The sequence below is a fragment of the Vicugna pacos genome, chromosome 5, assembly GCF_048564905.1.
Source record: "Vicugna pacos chromosome 5, VicPac4, whole genome shotgun sequence".
In the NCBI taxonomy this organism is placed as follows: Eukaryota; Metazoa; Chordata; class Mammalia; order Artiodactyla; family Camelidae; genus Vicugna; species Vicugna pacos.
The window spans coordinates 9431349-9451105 of NC_132991.1; the positions used below are offsets into that span (position 1 = coordinate 9431349).

The 19757-nt window shown below is 46.7% G+C and overlaps 1 protein-coding gene across 1 annotated transcript in view; it reads left to right on the forward strand.

Moving 5' to 3' along the window:
- Window positions 1–19739, forward strand: part of SCTR (secretin receptor) — a 70014-nt gene extending 50275 nt beyond the window's left edge. Inside the window, exons 8-13 of the mRNA XM_072960837.1 lie at window positions 6781–6841; window positions 8237–8306; window positions 11710–11801; window positions 13578–13704; window positions 18286–18327; window positions 19347–19739. Of these exons, the coding sequence (XP_072816938.1) occupies window positions 6781–6841; window positions 8237–8306; window positions 11710–11801; window positions 13578–13704; window positions 18286–18327; window positions 19347–19496 (542 nt within the window). The 3' untranslated portion in view covers window positions 19497–19739. The remainder of the gene's footprint in view (window positions 1–6780; window positions 6842–8236; window positions 8307–11709; window positions 11802–13577; window positions 13705–18285; window positions 18328–19346) is intronic.
- The last annotated feature ends 18 nt before the right edge of the window (window positions 19740–19757 follow it).

The following is a 19757-nucleotide window of genomic DNA, read 5'->3' on the forward strand; positions in this document are numbered from 1 at the left end:
GAGAGAAAGAAAGAGGCTGTGTCCCAGCATTCCCAGAAATATTCTGAGATTCACTGATTGGACCAGCTTAAGTGTCGTACACATCCTTGAACCAGCCACAGACGCCTGAGGGAATGGAATACACTGGTTGACTTAAGCTACTCAAACCACATAGCTTCCCAAAGGAAACTCAAGATTCTGCTTCTCCGAAGGAGGGGAAATGGTAGCAAGACAGACAGCTACAGGCTCCATTACATCTCTTATACTTTTCTTTTCTGGTCAATGAAGATGATAACAACTCTGATTTCTTGAGCACTTACTATATGCCAGGCATTGAGCTCGGCACTTTATATGCATTATTTAATCATCATAACAACCTCCAGAGGCCTCTCAGAGAAACCTTGGCTCAGAAACATGACATAACATAATCCCTTAATTCTTATTCTGCCATAAACAAACATCATCTATCCATCCTTTCATCCACACACCCATTCATCCTTGCTTCCATCCATCTGTCTGTCCATCTATCCATCCATCCATCCAGTCATCAATTGTTCATTTGATAAACCTGTGTAAGTTACCCACTGGGTTCTAGACAGAGTCAGGTGTCTGTGACTGACTCACAGGCTTACAGGGGTAGTCATGTGTACCAGCCATTAGCTTCATTACTTTCTTGTTGGTGCCTTTAATTAAGAAGTGCCCCTGCCAGGAATGCCCTCCACTGTCTTTTCTGCTTGTCTAAATCCTTACGTGCAAGGGCCCTACTTCCTCATCAGACCATCAGGGAAGTTCCCTGAACTGGCAGAACTCACTGAGCCTTCCTGCTTCTGAACTTTGGCAGCCTGATTAGCACATGACCCTCGGCCAGCGGGCGCTGTAGGGCTCTGTAGATCTGGATTTCCACATAGGCCAGTAGTTCCAGAAAACCTGGGGACGAGGGACTTGCCTGATACAGCTCATTCTGCCCCCAAAACCTCCAGTTTGGAGCTCAACTCACTGAGTCTTGACTCCCAGATCTGCCAGGGTTTCCCTGTATGAATATGGACAGTTTCATCACCTGTAATATCAGGATCATAACTTATTCAGCTTTCTTTGAGCACTTCTTTGTGCTCAGAAGGGCTTATGGAGATTACAAAAATTGTTTCATTACTCAAAGGGTTTACAGTCTACCGAGGAGACAAAATTGCATTGTGGTAATACCTCCATCACAGGTTTTTTAGGAGGTTTAAATGAGATCATGAGAGCCTGCCTGTCTTCCTCAAATATTTATTGAGCATCTCCTATATGCCAGGCCCTGGGGATGGAGTAGCGCATTAAACAGCAGCAGTTCCTTCCCTCCTGGCCTCTCTGCCTGCAGAGCCCCAAGGGGACATGAAGGGGAAGGTCTGAAGCTCTCCATCCGTGAGAGGCTTTTCTCTTGCAAAAGCAGCGGCCCCTGCCTCAATTTGTACTCCATTTTTCCTCCAGAGATAGGTTGCTTAAATAATTATATGTCCATCATAAAATTTGGCCAGAATTGAGTAGAAAAAAAAATACCCTAGTCCCATCTAGTGAACATTTCCTGGGGTTTCCTTCCAGACTTTTTTGTACTCCCAGTTTTCCCCACATGTTTGTGGTCATCCTGTGTGCACAATTTGACTCTTGCCTCTTTCCATGAATACAGAAGCATGCTCTGTATTCTTTCAAATCTTCCATAAACATTTTGGACTACTCTGTGGATGTCTCTAACCAAATACCTATTTTTTGGACGTTTAGGTTGTTTCCCATTTTTTGCTATTATAAATAACACAGTGATGAATACTTTCATGGACAAAGATTATTCCACGTGCAATAGAGAATCCTGGAATTGGGATCCCTGAGTTGGAAGGCACAAACGCTTTTAAAGTTTCTAATAGTCATCCAAAGCTTTTATTTTTTCAAGGTGGCTGGGCTGTCAGGCTGTGCCCAAAAAAGGGGGACACCTCTGGCTTTTATAGGAGATGAATCAAGCTTCCACTCACTGAGGGAACTCAGACCAGTGGTTCTGCAGCTGGAGCTGCAACAGAATCACATGGAGGGTGTGTCAAACCCGGCTGCCTGGGCCCCGCTGTGGGGGTGGGGCCTGGGACTCTGCATTCCTAATGAGGCCTCAGGTGACCCTGATACCGCTGGTCCAGGGACCACACTGAGAACCACGACTTAAGCCATTATCAGTTTTTCAAACTTTCCCACCAACTCGCTGTCAAAGATATAAAATAATAAATTATACACAGGTGGCCTTCAGAATCCATGTTTGCCCAAAGCACTCAGAACTGAGGCAGAGAATTTTCTTTAAACATTTTTTATTGAGTTATAGTCATTTTACAATGTTGTGTCAAATTCCAGTGTAGAGCACAATTTTTCATATACTCATTGTCACATTTTTTTTTGCTGTGAGCTACTACAAGATCTTGTACATATTTCCCTGTGCTATACAGTATAATCTTGTTTATCTGTTCTACCTATGCCTGTCAGTATCTACAAATTTTGAACTCCCAGTCTGTCCCTTCCCACCCCCTACCCCCTTGGCAACCACAAGTTTGTATTCTATGTCTATGAGTCTGTTTCTGTTTTGTATTAATGTTCTTTTTTGTTTAGATTCCACATATGAGCGATCTCATATAGTATTTATCTTTCTCTTTCTGGCTTACTTCACTTAGAATGGCATTCTCCAGGGACATCCATGTTGCTGCAAATGGCGTTTTTTATGGCTGAACAGTATTCCATTGTATAAATATACCACATCTTCTTTACCAGGCATCTATTGATTTAGGCTGTTTCCATGTCTTGGCTATTGTAAATAGTGCTGCTATGAGCATTGGGGTGCAGGTGTCTTTTTGAAGTAGGGTTCCTTCTGGATATATGCCCAGCAGCGGGATTACTGGGTCATATGGTAAGTCTATTCCTAGTCTTTTGAGGAATCTCCATACTGTTTTCCACAGTGGCTGCACCAAACTGCATTCCCACCAGCAGCGTAGGAAGTTTCACTTTTCTCCACAGTGAGGCAGAGAATTTTTTTCATCAAAGTTATACATGAACTTGGCTTAAAGAATTAAATAGAATGACAAGGCTTATAGTGTGTGTGGGGGGGAAGCAGTCTCCTGAAAAGAGCCCCCACTTCTGCTCCCCAGAGGTGACACCCTTCAACTCCTTATCTGTTCCTCCTAATATTTACTCTCATGTTTCTGAACAATATTCTACTTTTTTTTCTAATGGAGGTACTGGAGATTGAGCCCAGGACCTCATACATGCCAAGCATATGCTCCACCACTGAGCTATACCCTCCCCAAGTAGTCTACTATTTCTTGCCTTGTCCATTTAAGGTGTTATTCGTTGACTCCTTGTGATGGAAGGTAAGGATATAAAATTCTTCATCCACCACCTCCATCCTCCCATTGGAGTTTTTCACAGTTTTTTGCTAAATCATATTCAGTGTATACATCATTATGTCTACATCAACACTGACATAGACAATAGACAATATTGACATTGACAGCAGACACAGGCATAGAATTGACAACTGACATAGACAACTGACATAGACAATAGACAATTCTGACAACACTTAGCCAACTGGCATACGATGATTTCACTTCCAATAGTTAACTTTTCCTTTTTCATGGAGTCATTTTGAATGTACTTGTTTTATATCACTGTCATTAAGTCTCCCAAATTTTCCAACAGAACTGGAAAACCCTCCAGTGATCAAATGCAGCAACATGTAATCCATTCCTGCCAATTTGTTTGGTTTATTCGTGCTGTATTGGTGTCCTAGGGCTGCTGCAACAAGCTGCCACAAACTTAATGGCTTCAAACACCAGATCTAGTTCTGGAGGCCAGAAGTTCAAAGTCAAGGTTTTGGCAAAGCTGGTCCTTTAGCCTGTAGATGCCTTGCTCCAGTTTCTGCCTTCGTCATTACAGGGTCTTCTTCCCTGTGTTTCGTCTTTCTCCCTGCCAATCTCATGGCCTTCTTAAAATGATGTCGGTCGTATTAGATTAAGGTCCTTATAACTACACCTCATCTTAACTAATAACACCTGCAAAGACCCTCTTTCCGGATAAGATCACATTCTAAGGTTCTAAGGAAATGAACCTTTGTAGGGGACGCTATTCAACCTAATATACCCACCCATGTTCTTTCTAGAAGAGCCTTCTGCCCTCCTGCTCTGTTTGTTCTCTTGACCTGCTCAACTCCCTTAACCTTCATGCTGAGGATTCCCTTCACTTTCCTCCACAGATCCAATTCTTTCATTTCTTGTCTCTTTGGTTTACTCCCTAGGTGTGTTGGAGCACATCCTCCAGTGCCTGTCCAACAAAGAGTGTGGAAGGTGCATTTTTTTGCCTTGCCTATCTGAAAATGTCTTTGTTCGGTTTTCATACCTAATTTGTAGTTTTGCTGGGTGTAGAAATTAGGTTGAAAAATCATCTTCCCCCAGAATTGTCAAGGCCTTGTGTTTTGGCATCTGGTGCTATGGGACAAGCCACAAGTCATTGTTTCCTGAGTCTTTTTACTTACCTCTCTCGCTAAGCTGTAGAATCCTCTCTGTACCCTATGTTTTGAAATATCATAAGGATGCACCCCCAGGCAAGTGCATTTGCATCCTTTTTTGCTGGTATTTGGTGGTCCTTTCATCTGGAAACTCACATCCTTCATTTCTTGGACAATATTCTTACACTCTCTATTTGATCATTTCCTTCCCTCTGGTTTTTATCCTCTCTTTCTGAAACTTTTAATCAGATGGTGCACATCCTGGAGTCAACTTCTAATTTTCTCCCTTCTTTCCTCCTACTTTTCATTCCACACTTTGTGTTCTGCTTTCTGGGCAATTCCTGGTGTTTATTCCAACCCATCTACAGAATTTTTAAAATCTTGATTATCATATATTACATCATATTCAATTTCCAAGCCCTCTTCCTTGCTCTCTGAATGCATCCTGTTTTTCGCATCCTGTTTGTGTCTGGTGGATGTAATCTTCTCTCTCATCTCTCTGATGATATGCCTTCGAATTGTTTTGTTCAAGTTCCTCCTGCAGCCCGTATGGTCTGTTTCCTCTGAGTTCCCTTTCTCTGGCTGCTTTGGTCCTTGTCTTTTATGTAATCAGCTTTCCTCAGATGTCGGTGTCCTTGACTGTTTATATTTATGCGTCACTTCAGAGTTGACTGACGGCCCTCTGCGTGGGGGCTGGGAAATGTCTCTCCAGGGAGATTGGGCTGGAAATGGCCACGGTTAGGGGATCCCCAGTGTTGCTCTTAATAGGTCTTTTGTCTGGGGCTGTTTAGCTCCTCCAGGGAAGAAGTTTTTCACCTCCTGCCTGCGGTGGGGGTTGGAGGGCTGGAGGAAGCGTTAGAAACCCAGCTGCTAGAGGTCTGAAAACTGAGCATCCTGGGGGTGGGGCTCTTACCACTCAGCGTGCTAGCGGGCATGTTCATTAGAAAGAGAATCTGAGCCACATGCATGACTTAAAATTTTCCAGTATCCACACAGGTAAAAAAGAAACTAGTTTCACTAATTAGCAAAATGAATCTCAAGAACATATTTTATTTAATCCAATATAACCCAATATTAACATTTCAATATTTAATTTTAAAAATTGTTAATAACGTATTTTACGTTCTTTTATTCATGCGGAATCTTCAGAATCTGCCAGCTGTCTTGCATTTCTAGCACATCTCATCTGAGACCCTCCACTTATCAAGCGCTCAATACATGTGGCAAGAGGCCACTGTACTGGACAGCATGGATGTAGACCATCACTTTGTCCCTGTGTTCAGCTGAGAATCCCCTCCACCCTCTGCTTGGCCAGAGCCCCCTGATTCTCAGCTCAGCTCTCTCTGCTGGGGAGGAACAGATAACTGTTTGGCTGGGGGAGGTCAGTATTGGGCACCTGGAATGGTTACTTATTTCCTCTCCAGACTTCCAAACCCTCCTACTGTTCCCGCCCCGCCCTCTCTCCTCCCTGCTGGGGTCCCAGTGCCCCCCATGCTGGGACCTCAGGTACCTTCCCAGCAGCATCCTCGGGGCAGCACTTGGGTTTCAGCTTTCTGTCCTGGGACATCAGTCAGTGCTCCCCTGCCAGCTTCCATGTTCCTAAGTGTGTTGTCATCTCTCTTCCATTAAACCCTTCTTTCCCATTCTTTGCGCTTATGGGCTTGTAGCATTTTGATTTCTTTACTATCATTTTCAAGGGATTTCCAAGAGAATGAGAGATAAACGTATAAATTCAACTTGCCATGTTTAACCAGAAGTCAGGAAATGTTCTCGTATTGTATCTTTAAAATTCCCATGTACTTTCCATTCTCTTGTCCAAAATGCACTTTTGTTTAAATGACATTGAAAGCTTACGTTACCAGTTGAATGGCCAAGCTTCTCACAAAGCAGTATTCAAATAAAACCAGTTCTCCTGTGGCCTTGTGTCCCCCCTGCACTGTCAAGCATATCCCAGTTTGAGAAAGGGGCTCCATCAGTCCCTCTACAGCCTCCATGGGCCTGGCTCCCTCTCTTCTTCCATGAAGAGGTCTTCTGGAATCTGGCCCAAGCTCCCAGGAGACTCCTGGCCCCAAGCGGCCTTCATGATCCATCTGATCCTGCCTCAGTTCCCAGGATATCCCCGGCACCCATGAAACACAAGACTACACGTTTATACAGTATGGCAAGGGGGTTTCCATGGAAACCCAATCTTGGCACCTGTTCGCTAACTGGGCTAACTGTTCCTCACACAGGTGTTGAAGATTGAATCCTCTCTCTTCTGCCCCTCCCCGACCCCCTTTAATTTTAATCCTCAGGTTCCCCGGCCATTTTTGTTGCTTCGTGGGCTCTCACCAGGCACTTTCTGGAAGATGTTGGGTAAGCTGTTGGACGGAGAGGTAACAGGGGTGTATTTTATATCGTTCAGTTCTTCCAATAGGATGGACACCTCTTCAGAGCTTTGTAGGAGAGGCCTGTTTCTCAGACCTGGGGCCACAGGCGAGTTCTCAGGAGTGCAGGCTGCTGAATGCCCAGCCCTCTCTGGGTGTGAGTTTGCACATGGGCTGAGTGGTTTTCACCACGATCAACCCGCAGTCTCCCAGGCCCTCCCTTCTCCTGCTGCCTTGACAGCTCTGTGGTGAGGCCACGTGCCAGCCAAGACTGCGGAACTCCAGGCAATTCTACTCAGACGAAGCTTTAAGGACCAACCCATTCCTCCTCCTCTCGGCATCTCCCTCCTCCGCTCCTCCCTGCTGCGGGGTGTTTGAGTCGCGCAGGCGCAGGCGCAGGCGCAGGAGAGCAGCAGCAGCAGCCTTAAAACCCCTGACCAGCACAAAGAGATCTAGTCTCGTTCTCTGAAGATGTGAGGTGCGGGGATGGGTTTGTGGAGGGAAAGCCTGAAAGAATCCAAGGAGGAAGTGAGGCATCGTGCCCAGCGGGAGGCTGAGCATCATCTGCGTTATGACACAAGCAGGCCAGTAAGTGGACAAGGTCAAGTGAGGCTTGCTAGTGTCTTGCAGTCCAAATTCAGTGCAAAATAATTCTTTTTTCAATGATGTCTTCTTTTATTTTTTATCTTTTATTTATTTATTTGTAGTTTGGGGGAAGGTAATTAAGTTTGTTTATCTATTTATTTTTAACGGAGGTACTGAGGATTGAACCTAGGACCTCATGCATGCTAAGCACATGCTTTACCACTGAACTATATCCTCCCGGCACAAAATAACTATTTTAATGGGATGAGTTCACCTAAAAAACAAAAAATCTAGATTTACATCTTCTCTAGAGTAAATGGAAAGTTCTGTCAACATTTCCCATGTGTCCTTGTGGCAAAAATCAACTGGACTCGGTTGTGACTGCCTTAAGCCAGGCCCATGCCTGCCAGTTTGCCAAGTATCCCCTGTGTCTGATGTCCCGGAGTTCCGAGGTCACATGTCAGTCACCCAGGCACTTCAGTCACTGATGTCACCTGCCTGGCAGTGGAGCTGGCCACCATGCTCCCCAGTGGATTCTGACAGCGTGCTGGCTTTGGGATCCAGGACCTTCCATCTCAGGTTCCACATGCTTCTGCTCCCCCAGGTACTCACTGGATGTACATGGAGACAGGGCCACTCGCTTGGCCACAGCAGTGCTCTTGGGCAGCAGGGAAGGGTCAGTCCTAATGATACTGAGCACACAGCCTCAGGGGCTCAGGACTGCAATGTGGCACCTCGAAGAACGCTTCTGGTCAGCCCAGCTCCCTACTCCTAATGATGCCTGGCTCTCCCTCCCTAGGTGCTGGGACATCAATGCCAATGCGTCCATCTGGTGGGTCATTCGCGGGCCTGTGATCCTCTCCATCCTGGTAAGTGGCCATCCTCCCCTGAGCTGGGTTCCTGTGGGAGGTGAAGTGATGACAGGCTTCTGGGGCAGAGCAAGACAAACATTGCTCCCTCCAGGTGTGGGGAGGGATAAACCACAGTTACCAGAGGCTGGTCGGCAGCTGGAGGATCTGGAAGCTCCACCCTAAAGAATGGTGAATGGGCGTGGAGTGAGGCAGGCAGGAGGCAGGAGCTTCCGCACTCGTCCTTGTCCTTTGTCCTTTCTGTGAGTAGCGACTGCAATGTGGTGGGCAGAGCTCCTTACCCTAACTGACTGGCTCGGGGCTGGCCTGACTTTCCACCTTCCTGGTTCAGATCTTTGGACCTCAATCATTTTTTTAGGCATTCTCTTGTTAACCTGGGAAGAATCACTGAGCCTGCCTCACAGGATGTGGGGCTGTACCTTGGGAAAGCCGAGTGATGTGTGGACAGGGAAGCTCAAGGAGTCTCAACTCTGGCTGTACTCTCAACCTTTTAATGCAAACTTTCAATTTTTAAAAAATCCTGATAGCAGAGATTGGGTGCTCCTTGTGCTGGGGAGGGGCCCGGGCACTCTGCGGGGTTTTAAGTTCCCAGGTGATTCTGCTCTGCAGTCAGGATCAAGAGCCCTGTAGCCGAGTCTGTGAGTCTAGATAAGAATAAGGGGGACAGAGGAAGGAAGACACACGCATCATGGAGGGCACACTGGGGTCGTCTCACAGATGGAATCGACCCCTCGGCCAGAACTAGTGTGCACGGGCTGGGAGGGACCCCAAGGCTGCAGGGACCAGTTGACAGAAAGCGCCCTTCCTAGGCTCACAGGAGCAGGGAGAGGGAAGCAGCCCCCTCCTCTTCCACTGGGTCACCTCCTGGGGTCAGCTGATGGGAGGGACCATCCCATGCCCATCATCTTTTTTTTCCCCTAAAAATAATAGACTTTTACACTATCCTACCCACTGTCTCAGCTTGCAATAGGAGAGCTGCACATTGCAGAGGAATCCGAGTAGCAGCCACATTTGGCCATGTGCTAGCTCAGGAGGGCAAAATCATATCTCCTTCCTTCCGCTTTTCATAGCAAATGTGAGGGCCAGTCATTGGCAAATACTAATCTGAAACCACCGAGGGAAGGGGGTCCTAAGAAATATGGTATCTGATGTGGTCGTAATGCAGTTTCCTACAAGCACAGAAAGTAGCTAGTATTTTCAACAGGACTTTATATTTGCTATCTGAAGACATTGCTACCCCAAGACATTGCTACCCCAAGTCATTCTAAGGTAATAAATAAATAATTTGATTATAGTTTTGATTATGCTAACTTTAGCATAGTGCTTTGCAATCTAACTAAATTGAAATTTCAGGGATAACAAAGGATGTTGAAGTTTCATTTCCTGCTACACTCTAACATACTAAAAACAGTATACTGAAATCTGCTATTTCAATACCAAAAGTTGTTTTTCATCAACTTGTTACAGTTAAATAATGTCAGAACATTTTTTCTTAGGTTGATAATCTGGTGAACAAAATATTGGTTCTATTTATCACTAATTATGTTATACTAAGAATGTACTTGTTTTTCTATAAAATCAAAATATATTATCATTTCTAAAATAATAATAATAATTCATGTAAAAAGAATTGGAAAATATAAAATGTATTTTTAAAAAGGGAATAAAATCACCCACACTTTTAGCCCTAGAAACACATTTGATCATGTGCTTTTCCTTCTTGTCTTTTCCTTTGAGCATACAGACTTTTTCAAGGTGCTTAATATAGTTTTGTGTCCTAGTTTGTTTGTTTTTTCACCTGCCAATGAATGTCAGCTTTCCTATGTCATTTAAAATTATCTGACCTACTGCTGTGCTCTGGCTGTGTAATATTCCCACAGGAGGCTATTTCCTCACTTAGTTGACCAGTTTCCGCTCTCAGTTCTGGGACTGAGCAAGGAATTCTGGGACTTTGACAGCCCATCCCAGAAGAGCCCCCTCTGAGGACACACCAGCCCCAGGGTCCTGGCTGATTTCTCGAGACAGTGATCTCTCTCGTGATTGAGGGATGTTGGGCGGGCACTCTTGATGCAAAATATCTCCCTACTAGCCTGTCACAGGACCTCGAATTCCACTATTTGAGACTAACTCTTGGGATAGTAAAGATCTTCCCTTGGGCTTTCAAGTGCTCCCTATTAAGTTAAATACAACTCGAAGACAAAAAATAAAATAAAGGAGCCCTTGTTAGTTTACACCATGCACAGCCAGCTTAGAGCAAGAAGCACAAACAGTGAGCTGAGAAGCAATGTTCCCAAAGCAGGGGCACTGGGCTAGGGGGTCCTAGACAGGTCCCTAATCCTATGTCTTTTGGCAAGCGTCCAGGCTACTTATGTAAAGAGTGAGGGTGCCCGCTGATGTTCCATGGGTCCCTGCTTCTGTAAAATGGTTCTGGAGCTTGTAGGTGAGAGGGAAGGAGAGATGCAGCCACCTGGGCAGCTTCCTAATGTTCCCAGCACTGGGCACTGGGGCTGGGGGAGGGGACACCAAAAGAAATGGACTCTATTCCTGCCCTTTAGAAATCTATGATTATGCACAAGGTCCTGGGTTCAATCTCCAGTGCTTCCATTTAAAAAATTAATAAATAAACCTAATTCCCTCCCCCACAAAAAATTTTTAAAAAATTTTTTCAATTAAAAAAGAGTTACGATTAATTGACAATTAGTGGACACACACAGATGCTTTCCTTTGGCCCCTTTCAAACATTTCAAGTGCTCTTACAAGAAGCAGCATCCCTAACTACAATGAACCAGGAAAAGGAAGCAATCAAGGAGGCTTCCTGGAGCTGGTGATTGAGCTGCAAAGCGATTCTAAGTGTCTGAGGCAGCAGTTCTCAAAGTGTGGTCCCTAAACTAGCAGCTTCAGCACCACCTGGGAGCTTATTAAAAGTGCAAATCCTTATTTGCATTGACTAAATGGTAATCTCTGGCAGTGGAGCCCTGCAAACTGCACCTTAAACTTTGAGAACCTCTGCTGTGAAGCCTTTGCGTATCCCAAGGACCAGCTTAGGCATTCATTCCCCGGGAGCCTTGCTAGAAATGCAGAATCTCAGGCCTACTCCAGGCCTGCATTTTAACAAGATTCCAATACATTCCAAGTGTGAGTAATTCATGCTGCAGCTGAGGAGCAGACCTCAGGGCTCCTGCAGCCCAGGGATGGGGGTGTGGGGGCGGTGCTGTGCTGTGCCCCCTATGTGCTGTGCCCCCAAGACTGTGTTTTCCTAGGACTGTTGAGGGGTGGGGGGAATGATGCGCCACCCCGGTGTGATCTGCAGTGCCGTCTCTGCCCTCAGGTCCAGAGGCCAGGACCAGGAGAGGTGCCAGGAAAGCAAATCACCTTTAACCCATCTCTGTCTTGTGTTTTACAGATTAATTTCATCCTTTTTATAAACATTCTAAGAATCCTGATGAGAAAACTTAGAACTCAAGAAACAGGAGGAAATGAAGTGAACCATTATAAGTAAGTGGAGGGCGAACACCCAGGCACACTCAGTCAGTCAGTCAGCTGGCATTTACTGAGCACCTACTGTTTACCCAACTGATGATAGGCACCATTGGACATGCAGGAAAGACCTAGTCCCAGAAAATTTACGTTATTGGCGGAAGGAAAATGGATCCTTGTGACACCTTAGACTGCCCTGGGGGTGGGGAGAAAAGAAATCTAAGCAGGATCCCAGACGGCAGAGATCTTACCCTTGGGACAAGGCTAGGGAGTCAGAGAACGGGCTTCAGGGACCCAAATTCAATCTGAATAGGTACAGTAGCCCTCCTTATCTGTGGGTTTTGCATCCGAGGATTCAACCAACCTCAGGTTGCAGATTGAAATTATTTGAAAATTTCCGGAAAATTCCAAAGCAAAACATTTACATTGAATGAGATATTATAAGTAATCTAGAGATGATTTAAAGTATATGGGGAAATGTGCATAGATTATATGCAAATACTACCCCATTTTATATAAGCAACTTGAGCATCCAAGAATTTTGGCCTCTGTAGAGGGTTCTCGAATCAATCCCCCTTGGATACCAAGGGTAGACTATGTGCCTTTTCCAGCTTTTACGAGACCTTAGCTTTCAGCAGATTTTCAAGATGTGTGATCTAAAATTACTTTAAAACCTTTAAGATGTTCAAGAAAGGTGCTGCATTAGTCTGCTCAGGCTGCCATAACAAAAGACCACAGACTGGCTGGTTTAAACAAGAGAAATTTATTTACTCAGCATTCTGGAGGCTGGAAGTCCAAGATCAAGGTGTGGGCAGGTTTGGTTTCTCCGGAGGCCTCTCTCCTTGGCTCGTGGTTGGTCACCTTCTCGCTGGGTCCTCACGTGACCTTTTTCTCTGGATGTTGCATCCCCTGTGTCTCCTCTTATGAGGATACCATAAGTAAGTGGACTAAGGTCCCACACGAATGGCCTCATTTTAACATAATCTCCTCTTTGTAGTCCAATCTGCAAAAACAGTCACATTCTAAGATATTGAGGGTTAGAGCTTCAACTTACGGATTTGGGGTCGGGGGCAGGCACAGTTCAACCCATAACAAATATTAAAGACAAATCAGTGTCCAACAGGGGCTTTCTCTGTGATGTTCTGAGTTTTGAGAATCTGGCGGATGCCTGGGTTATTTGGTGACAGTTTCCCGAGGATGTCTCTAGAGCACTGGGCTCCAAAGTAGGGTGGAGCTGGGATCCAAGATATGGTTGCCAGATAAAATACAGGATGCCCAGTTCAATTTGAATTTTGGATAAACAACAAATAGCTTTTTCATTCTTACACCAGAAGAATTATCCATTGTTTATCTGAAATTCAAATTGACCTGGGCATCCTGTATTCTTTACTTGCTCCATTTGGCCACCCTAACCTGGGAAGAAAACAAAGCGCTTCTCCTTATACATGTTTTTGCTATCGAACAAATAAGGATGCTGGCCTGGCTAATAACATGCTAGACTTAGAGTGGTGGTAATACATACACTTAATTTATAAATAAATAAAGTTATTCATGTGGGCATGGGTCTTTTTTTTTTTAACTGATGGAGTGCATGATCATAAAGTTTTGGGACTGGCTATGGGTGGATAAGTGTTGTCTATGAGTGAAGGAGTTGGAAATTTTCCAAAATAAAAAGTAAAAACAAACAAAAGCAGTGGGGACACTCCTGCAAAGCCTCCTGCAATCAGACAAGATGCGGTGTGCCCGTGGGCGTGGAGGGCGGCAGGAGACTACAGCAAGGCTCTGTGTCCCCAGGCGACTGGCCAAGTCCACCCTCCTGCTGATCCCCCTCTTCGGAATCCACTACATCATCTTCGCCTTCTCCCCAGAGGACGCCATGGAGATCCAGCTGTTTTTTGAATTGGCCCTTGGCTCATTCCAGGTAAGCTTTGGGGACTGTGATGTGACTTTCAGGTGAAAAGAGGCGTTCTCTGTCTCCTTAGAGAAAAATGGAGGACGTAGGGACCAAAAGCCAGATCTTCCCAGAAGAACCCGGTGGGGCTTTGGGGAAGGCGGATGGACACTTCATGTGGCAGAGACCCCAGAGAAGCAGGGGTTAGGACCTCCCCTTGCTGTGTGACCCTCTGTGGGAGTCAAGTTCCCCACCAGTCACGTGGCGGGTGGGCGGTACAACTAAGGAGAGAGAGACAAACTCCAGGGAAGAGAAAAGGGAACAGTAACCCTGGCACACGCCATCGCACATCTCTCAATAGAATTGCAGAGTCAAGATAAGGTAAGTGCCGAGGGCTTCAGGGGAACCATCAAGAAGTCAGGCAGAAAGATGAGCATTGTGGGAGGATGGGCGTGGGGGGCGGGCAGGGAGGCTGTTTGAAAGACTAATATCCTCATCATCACGCTGGGGAGTCCATAAAAATGCCCCAAGCTGAAAAATCCAGAAGTAGCCACATCAGCATATTATTCAGAATCAGTTAAGAGAGTTCCAAGTAGTTGGCTCCGAGGAACAGGAAATGGGGGCTGGGATGTCAGGAGGCTAGTTTTTGTGTGTGTGTTTTTGTTTCAATGACAAGAAACACTTGACTCTTTGAAACCAATTACGTACACAATTTACTAAAAATAAAAACCAACTTATAAAAAGAGAATAAAAGGGAGGGGAGAAATCACCTACCTATCAATTCAGCAAGATGTTGTAAGGTTAAAAAATACAGTAAACCTGTTTGGACAGAAGTGACTCTTAACATGAATCCCAAACATTACAATGTTATTTGTTTGTTTACTCATAACTATCTCCTTCCAAAAATAATATGATGTAGCCTTCAGGAAAAATATACAAAGGACAAAAAAATAAGGTATCAGCAAATAAAATAAAGCCAAAATTGAGTTCATACACAGAAGCAAACTTAATGAAGTCCTTTGAAGGTGGAAGAGGTGTACCATAAATTTGGTTTGGAGCTTCCTAGTAGCCAAAGCAAAGACAGAAACACAATCTGTCTCCAGAGGTACACTCTCCATAGATGAAAGCAAGCTAGTTCCCAGGAAAAGCCTAGGCTTTGGGCCTGAGAGAAATTTCTCCCAGTGGGTTTTCCTGGGAGCCTGTCCTCAACAACACTGATCATTTTGCAGAGTCTTCCTTAGCTGGGCAGGCCTTTGCCTTGGGGTTGGGGCTCAGAGCCTCCCTCATTCCTGGAGTTCTGTTCAGGATGGATGTGGCCAGAATTGTCGGCGCATCACTCTGAGGTTCCAGGGAGGACACATCACTGGGAACACATTCCCGAATGGAATCAGGTCTTGCCCTAACCCACACCTTCAGACCCCACCCCAGGGCTGTCCCTTCTGCCCTGCTCTGAAGCTCTTCTCTGCCCAGAGACCCTCACCAGCACCCTAGACCTCCAGAGCATCTACTCTTTTATATAATCCATGGTCTTCTTCTCTGGGCCAGGAAGCTTTCACACCTGCTGCGCTTGAAACGTTCAGGGAGGCTGGGCTCACCATGGCCCACTTGGCAGGTGGGGGAGGCCAGGAGCAGACGGGTGGAAGGTCTTTACCGGGTGGACAGAAGTGGGTAGTGACCTCGCTGAGAACATGGAAACCCGGGTCTCATTGCTACATGGACAGGGACTTCCTGTCCCTGGAGCTGGGCCTGTGGCTGGGGCTGTGGACTACCCACAAGGCCATTCTGCTTCTCTCTGGGGAAATGCTTGTCAGGAGAAAACCAAAAGCACTTTCCTAATGTTTCCACAGAAATGTTTACCCCAAAAAAAGGATCTTTAAGAGTTGAAAAAAAAAGAACTTTCTTTCATATACAAACATCATTTTGTTATATATTATATATTTATATGTATGTTATATATATTTTTAACTTTTGCGTTTTTTGAGGGGGTAATTAGGTTTATTTATTCATTTATTTTTTTTAAATGGAGGTACTGAGGCTTGAACTCGGGACCTTGTGCATGCTAAGCACGCTCTCTGTATTGAGCTATACCCTCCCCCTATACTGTATATAATATATTTTTAAATGATGTATTATGGAAAATTTCTTCCATAGGGAAAAGTGAAGAAGACAATATAACAAATCCCTGTGTACCACATTACCCATCCATGGCCTGTCCTGTTTAAAATCTCACCCACCCACCCCATCCCCCACCATTTTTTTTCAGTAGAGGTCCTGGGGATTGAACCCAGGACCTCATGCATGCTAAGCATGCGCTCTTCCACTTGAGCTATATCCCCACCCTCATCCCCCAGCATTTTAAGCAAATCCAAGCCATCGTTTTCTTTCACGGAAATATTTTAGTATGTATTTCCAGAAGACAAAGGCTTAAAGAACACACACAGAATCACAATACCATTCTCACTGTCATATATTTTTTAAAACTCAACTTTATAAGTTCCCCCTGATTGTAGAAATACTTGCTCATTGAAGAAAATTTAGAAAATAAGGAAAAGTTAAAAAGAAAAATTCCATCCATAATCTCATAATCCGGTCTCTTTTCTATCCAAGAACACACACACACACACACAATCACACATACACACACATACGCACATACACATGCATACACACACACACACACACAGTTGAGATCGTGACACGTGGTTTTGTATTGTGACGTGTGGTTTTTTATCTTTCGTGTTCTGTTTCATCTCTCATGCCCATTATGAACATTTCCCCATGTCATTAAAATTCTTCAAAGGCTTCACTTTTAATGATTGTATAAAACCTGTGGAATTTCTTAAACTTGCTGGCTGTGGGAGGCCTGCCCTATATGCACCTGGGGCACATCTAATTTGCCCTCCTTCAGGGCTCCTGGTCACCTGAACAGTGAAAATGTGTTTCTGGATCTTTGAGACCCAGGCAACCCTGGGCCCAGTGAGATGGCACCTGAGACTCAGTTCCCTCACCTGTGAGATGGGGAGCCTCTCCACCTGCCTCCTAGGCCTCTGGCAAGGATTAAAGGAAGCACCTGGAACCCAGAAGCCCACAATTACACAAGCTATGCTGCACTCCAAATCCAGCTCTGGTTTATTTCAAAGTCTGCCTTTCACACCCGCTGACAGCAGCTCTTAACCAGTGATGCCTGTTCAAACCACCTGGGAATCTTTCAGAGCTACTGATGTTCCCGCCCATGTATTTGATTTGGACAAGAGCTCCTAGGTCACTCTGATGTGCAGCGAAATTTGGAAACTGCTGCCTTGAGTAACTTTTCCTACCCAGCCTCCCATAGTCCCCATTCTACGTGGCAGTCATCCAAGCCTGAAATTCTAGAGCAGATGCTTCTAGTTTAATCTCTAACCCTTGTTAAAATGCCAGACCCCTGAGCAGTTGTGTGTGGAAGCCCACCATAGACGGGCTAGTTCATTGCTCTTTGGGGTCCTGTCCACATAGCCCAGGCAGGCCTGGTGGGATTGGGGATGGAGGGGAGGTTGGGCCACTTGAGGTCCGGGCTGTGGCACCCAGGCCTGTGTGGGAGAGAGGTGCTTACCAGCTGGAGAACCCTGAGAAGACAGGCCTGTTAGGATGGGGAGGAGGGTCCCAAGGAGGGTCCTGAGTTGGTGAGCAGGGCATATGGACCGTGAGACCCTGCTCATAGCTCACGGTTCCACGCAAGCCTCTCAGGCTCAAATCCCACATCTCAGCCTGGAGTCCCTGCCTGGCCGAGCTCCACCCCAAAACCCGGAGGGACCACTGGGAAAATAGGAGCTCCAAATGCTGGGGAGGGAGGGTCCTAATAGACACAGACCCCAACTATGCCCATAAACAGAAAGCAGATGTAGCCCTGAGGCTCGAGTCATGCCCCACTGTTAGCTGGCTGGGTCATGCGCACAAACTTTGTTCTGACCACACATTCACATGTGTAATTTTCAATTTGAATAGCTGTCTGAATTTAAACATCTCAACTGGGGGGAGGGGATAGCTCAGTGGTAGAGCGCCTGCTTAGCATGCACAAGGTTCTGGGTTCAATCCCCAGCACATCCATTAGAAAATAACCTCCCCCACTAAAAACATAATTAAACATCTCAGTTCCCAGCTTATCTTGGAAATGAGCCATTTCCAAGGCCCAGGGGCTCACAGGGGCTGTCCCACCTGCTCCAGGTGAGGTAGACAAGCTTCAGGTGCCCCTACTCCCTACCTCTCACAGGTGGCCCACCTTACTAATTCCAATGACTTGCCTGGGCCCCGCAGGCCACGTTAGCAGCCTCTGCTTAATGTAACTGACACCACCTATGTGCAGGGCCCAACACTAGACACTGGGGACAGAGATGAAAGGGACCCCAAGGATCTCAGTCTGTATGGAGGATGCCAACACAGCCAGGGGCACTGTGGGAGGGGCACAGAAGAGGAAGTCCCAATTCCCGCTTGGGTAGGAGAGGCGGAGGAGGCCCTGGAACACCCGTGGAGATAAGTGAGGCCTGGGGTGGATGATTAAAGGACTGGGGGAGGGGAGGCAGGAGGAATGAGGCTGGGTGCCAGGGCGCTGGCACTAATCCCCTGCTCCCTCCGCAGGGCCTGGTGGTGGCCTTCCTCTACTGCTTCCTCAATGGAGAGGTGAGTGTTCCGGGGCCTAGCTGGAGAGGGGAACCAGGTGTGGTGTGGGTGGGGGCGGCCTGCCTTCTGGGAGTCTGAGCTCCATGGGAGCCACAGAATCACCCAGAGGACTGTGAAAACAATTGCTGGTCCCACCCCCAGTTTCTAAATCCACAAAAATGGATTCTATAGGTCTGGGCTGAAGACAGAGAATGTTTTTAACAAGTGCTCCAGGTGATTCTTATCATTGGGTGAGCTCAGGAAATGGAGGAAAGTGCAGGCACCCCAGCCAGATCCCAGGCTCCTGACCTACTGCTGCTTGCTTAGGGGGTGATCGTGGTCGTGGCCCTGCTCTGAGCCTCAGCCTTCCCATTTGTAAAATGAGTGACTCAGATGAAATGTCTGCCACCCCATCCTGAGAGACCTCCGCAGACTGTGACTCCCAAGGGGCTGCACACTTCACTTGAGGCCTCTGCCCTTGCCCAGAGCATCCAGTCAGGACACAAGGTCCCTAGCCCACAGGGGCTGTGAATCAGTTGAATGCAGTCTTGCACTCAAGCCTTCCTGTGACTATTGATCATCTATCTGGTTTGGCACTTGAATGAGAATAACCTGATGTTTGCCAACAACCAAGTGTCAAGCCTAGCCGTGAAGGATTTGCTGCTTCAGCTGAGAATTGTGACGAAAATCCCCAGAGAGCAGCTCCCTGAGCCCCAGATAAGTGCTGAGCTAGGTGGCTTCATGCAGACGTGTCTAGTTGTCGCAGGTAATGATCTGGAGTTCATGGAACAATCACAAGCCCCTTCTTCAGGACAGGGGGACTGAGATTGCAGGAGAAAGGCGCCAAGGGAGAGAGGGGTCCTCAGTACCTACTGGACAGTAGGGCCGGAAACGGTAAATCCGAGTGGTCTGCAGGAGAGGGGAAGCCTTGACCGCTGGGCAGGAGGGGCAGGGCCCACACCGAGGCCCTAGGGGGAGGAGGCAGGACCCTGGGCACAGAGTCGTCCCTGCCCCAGCTGAAAGCTGGTCTCTGGGGGCAGGTGCAGCTGGAAGTTCAGAAGAAGTGGCAGCAGTGGCATCTCCGGGAGTTCCCACTGCGCCCCGTGGCCCTCAGCTCCTCCTTCAGCAACGGCACCAAGGCCAGCCCCTTGGAGCAGAGCCGGGGCACCTGCAGGGCCAGTGTCATCTGAGGCTGGAGCAGAGCCACCCACCAACAGAGGCCAAGATGGGTCCTGAGAGGGCTGGCTACTGCTGCAGGGCAGTCCATCTTCCCGGCAGACAGTGTATGATCTCTCCTGTGACTGACACCCCTCCGCCAGGCCTTGGGGTAGAGGGGAAATGGTGGTAATCCCTCAGAACTGAAGGAACTTGGGGCACCCTGGGGCAGGAAGAGGGCCTGGAATTTGGTTCTGTTGTGTTTCCAGTAGTTCAGAAGGGGGCAGGGAAATAAA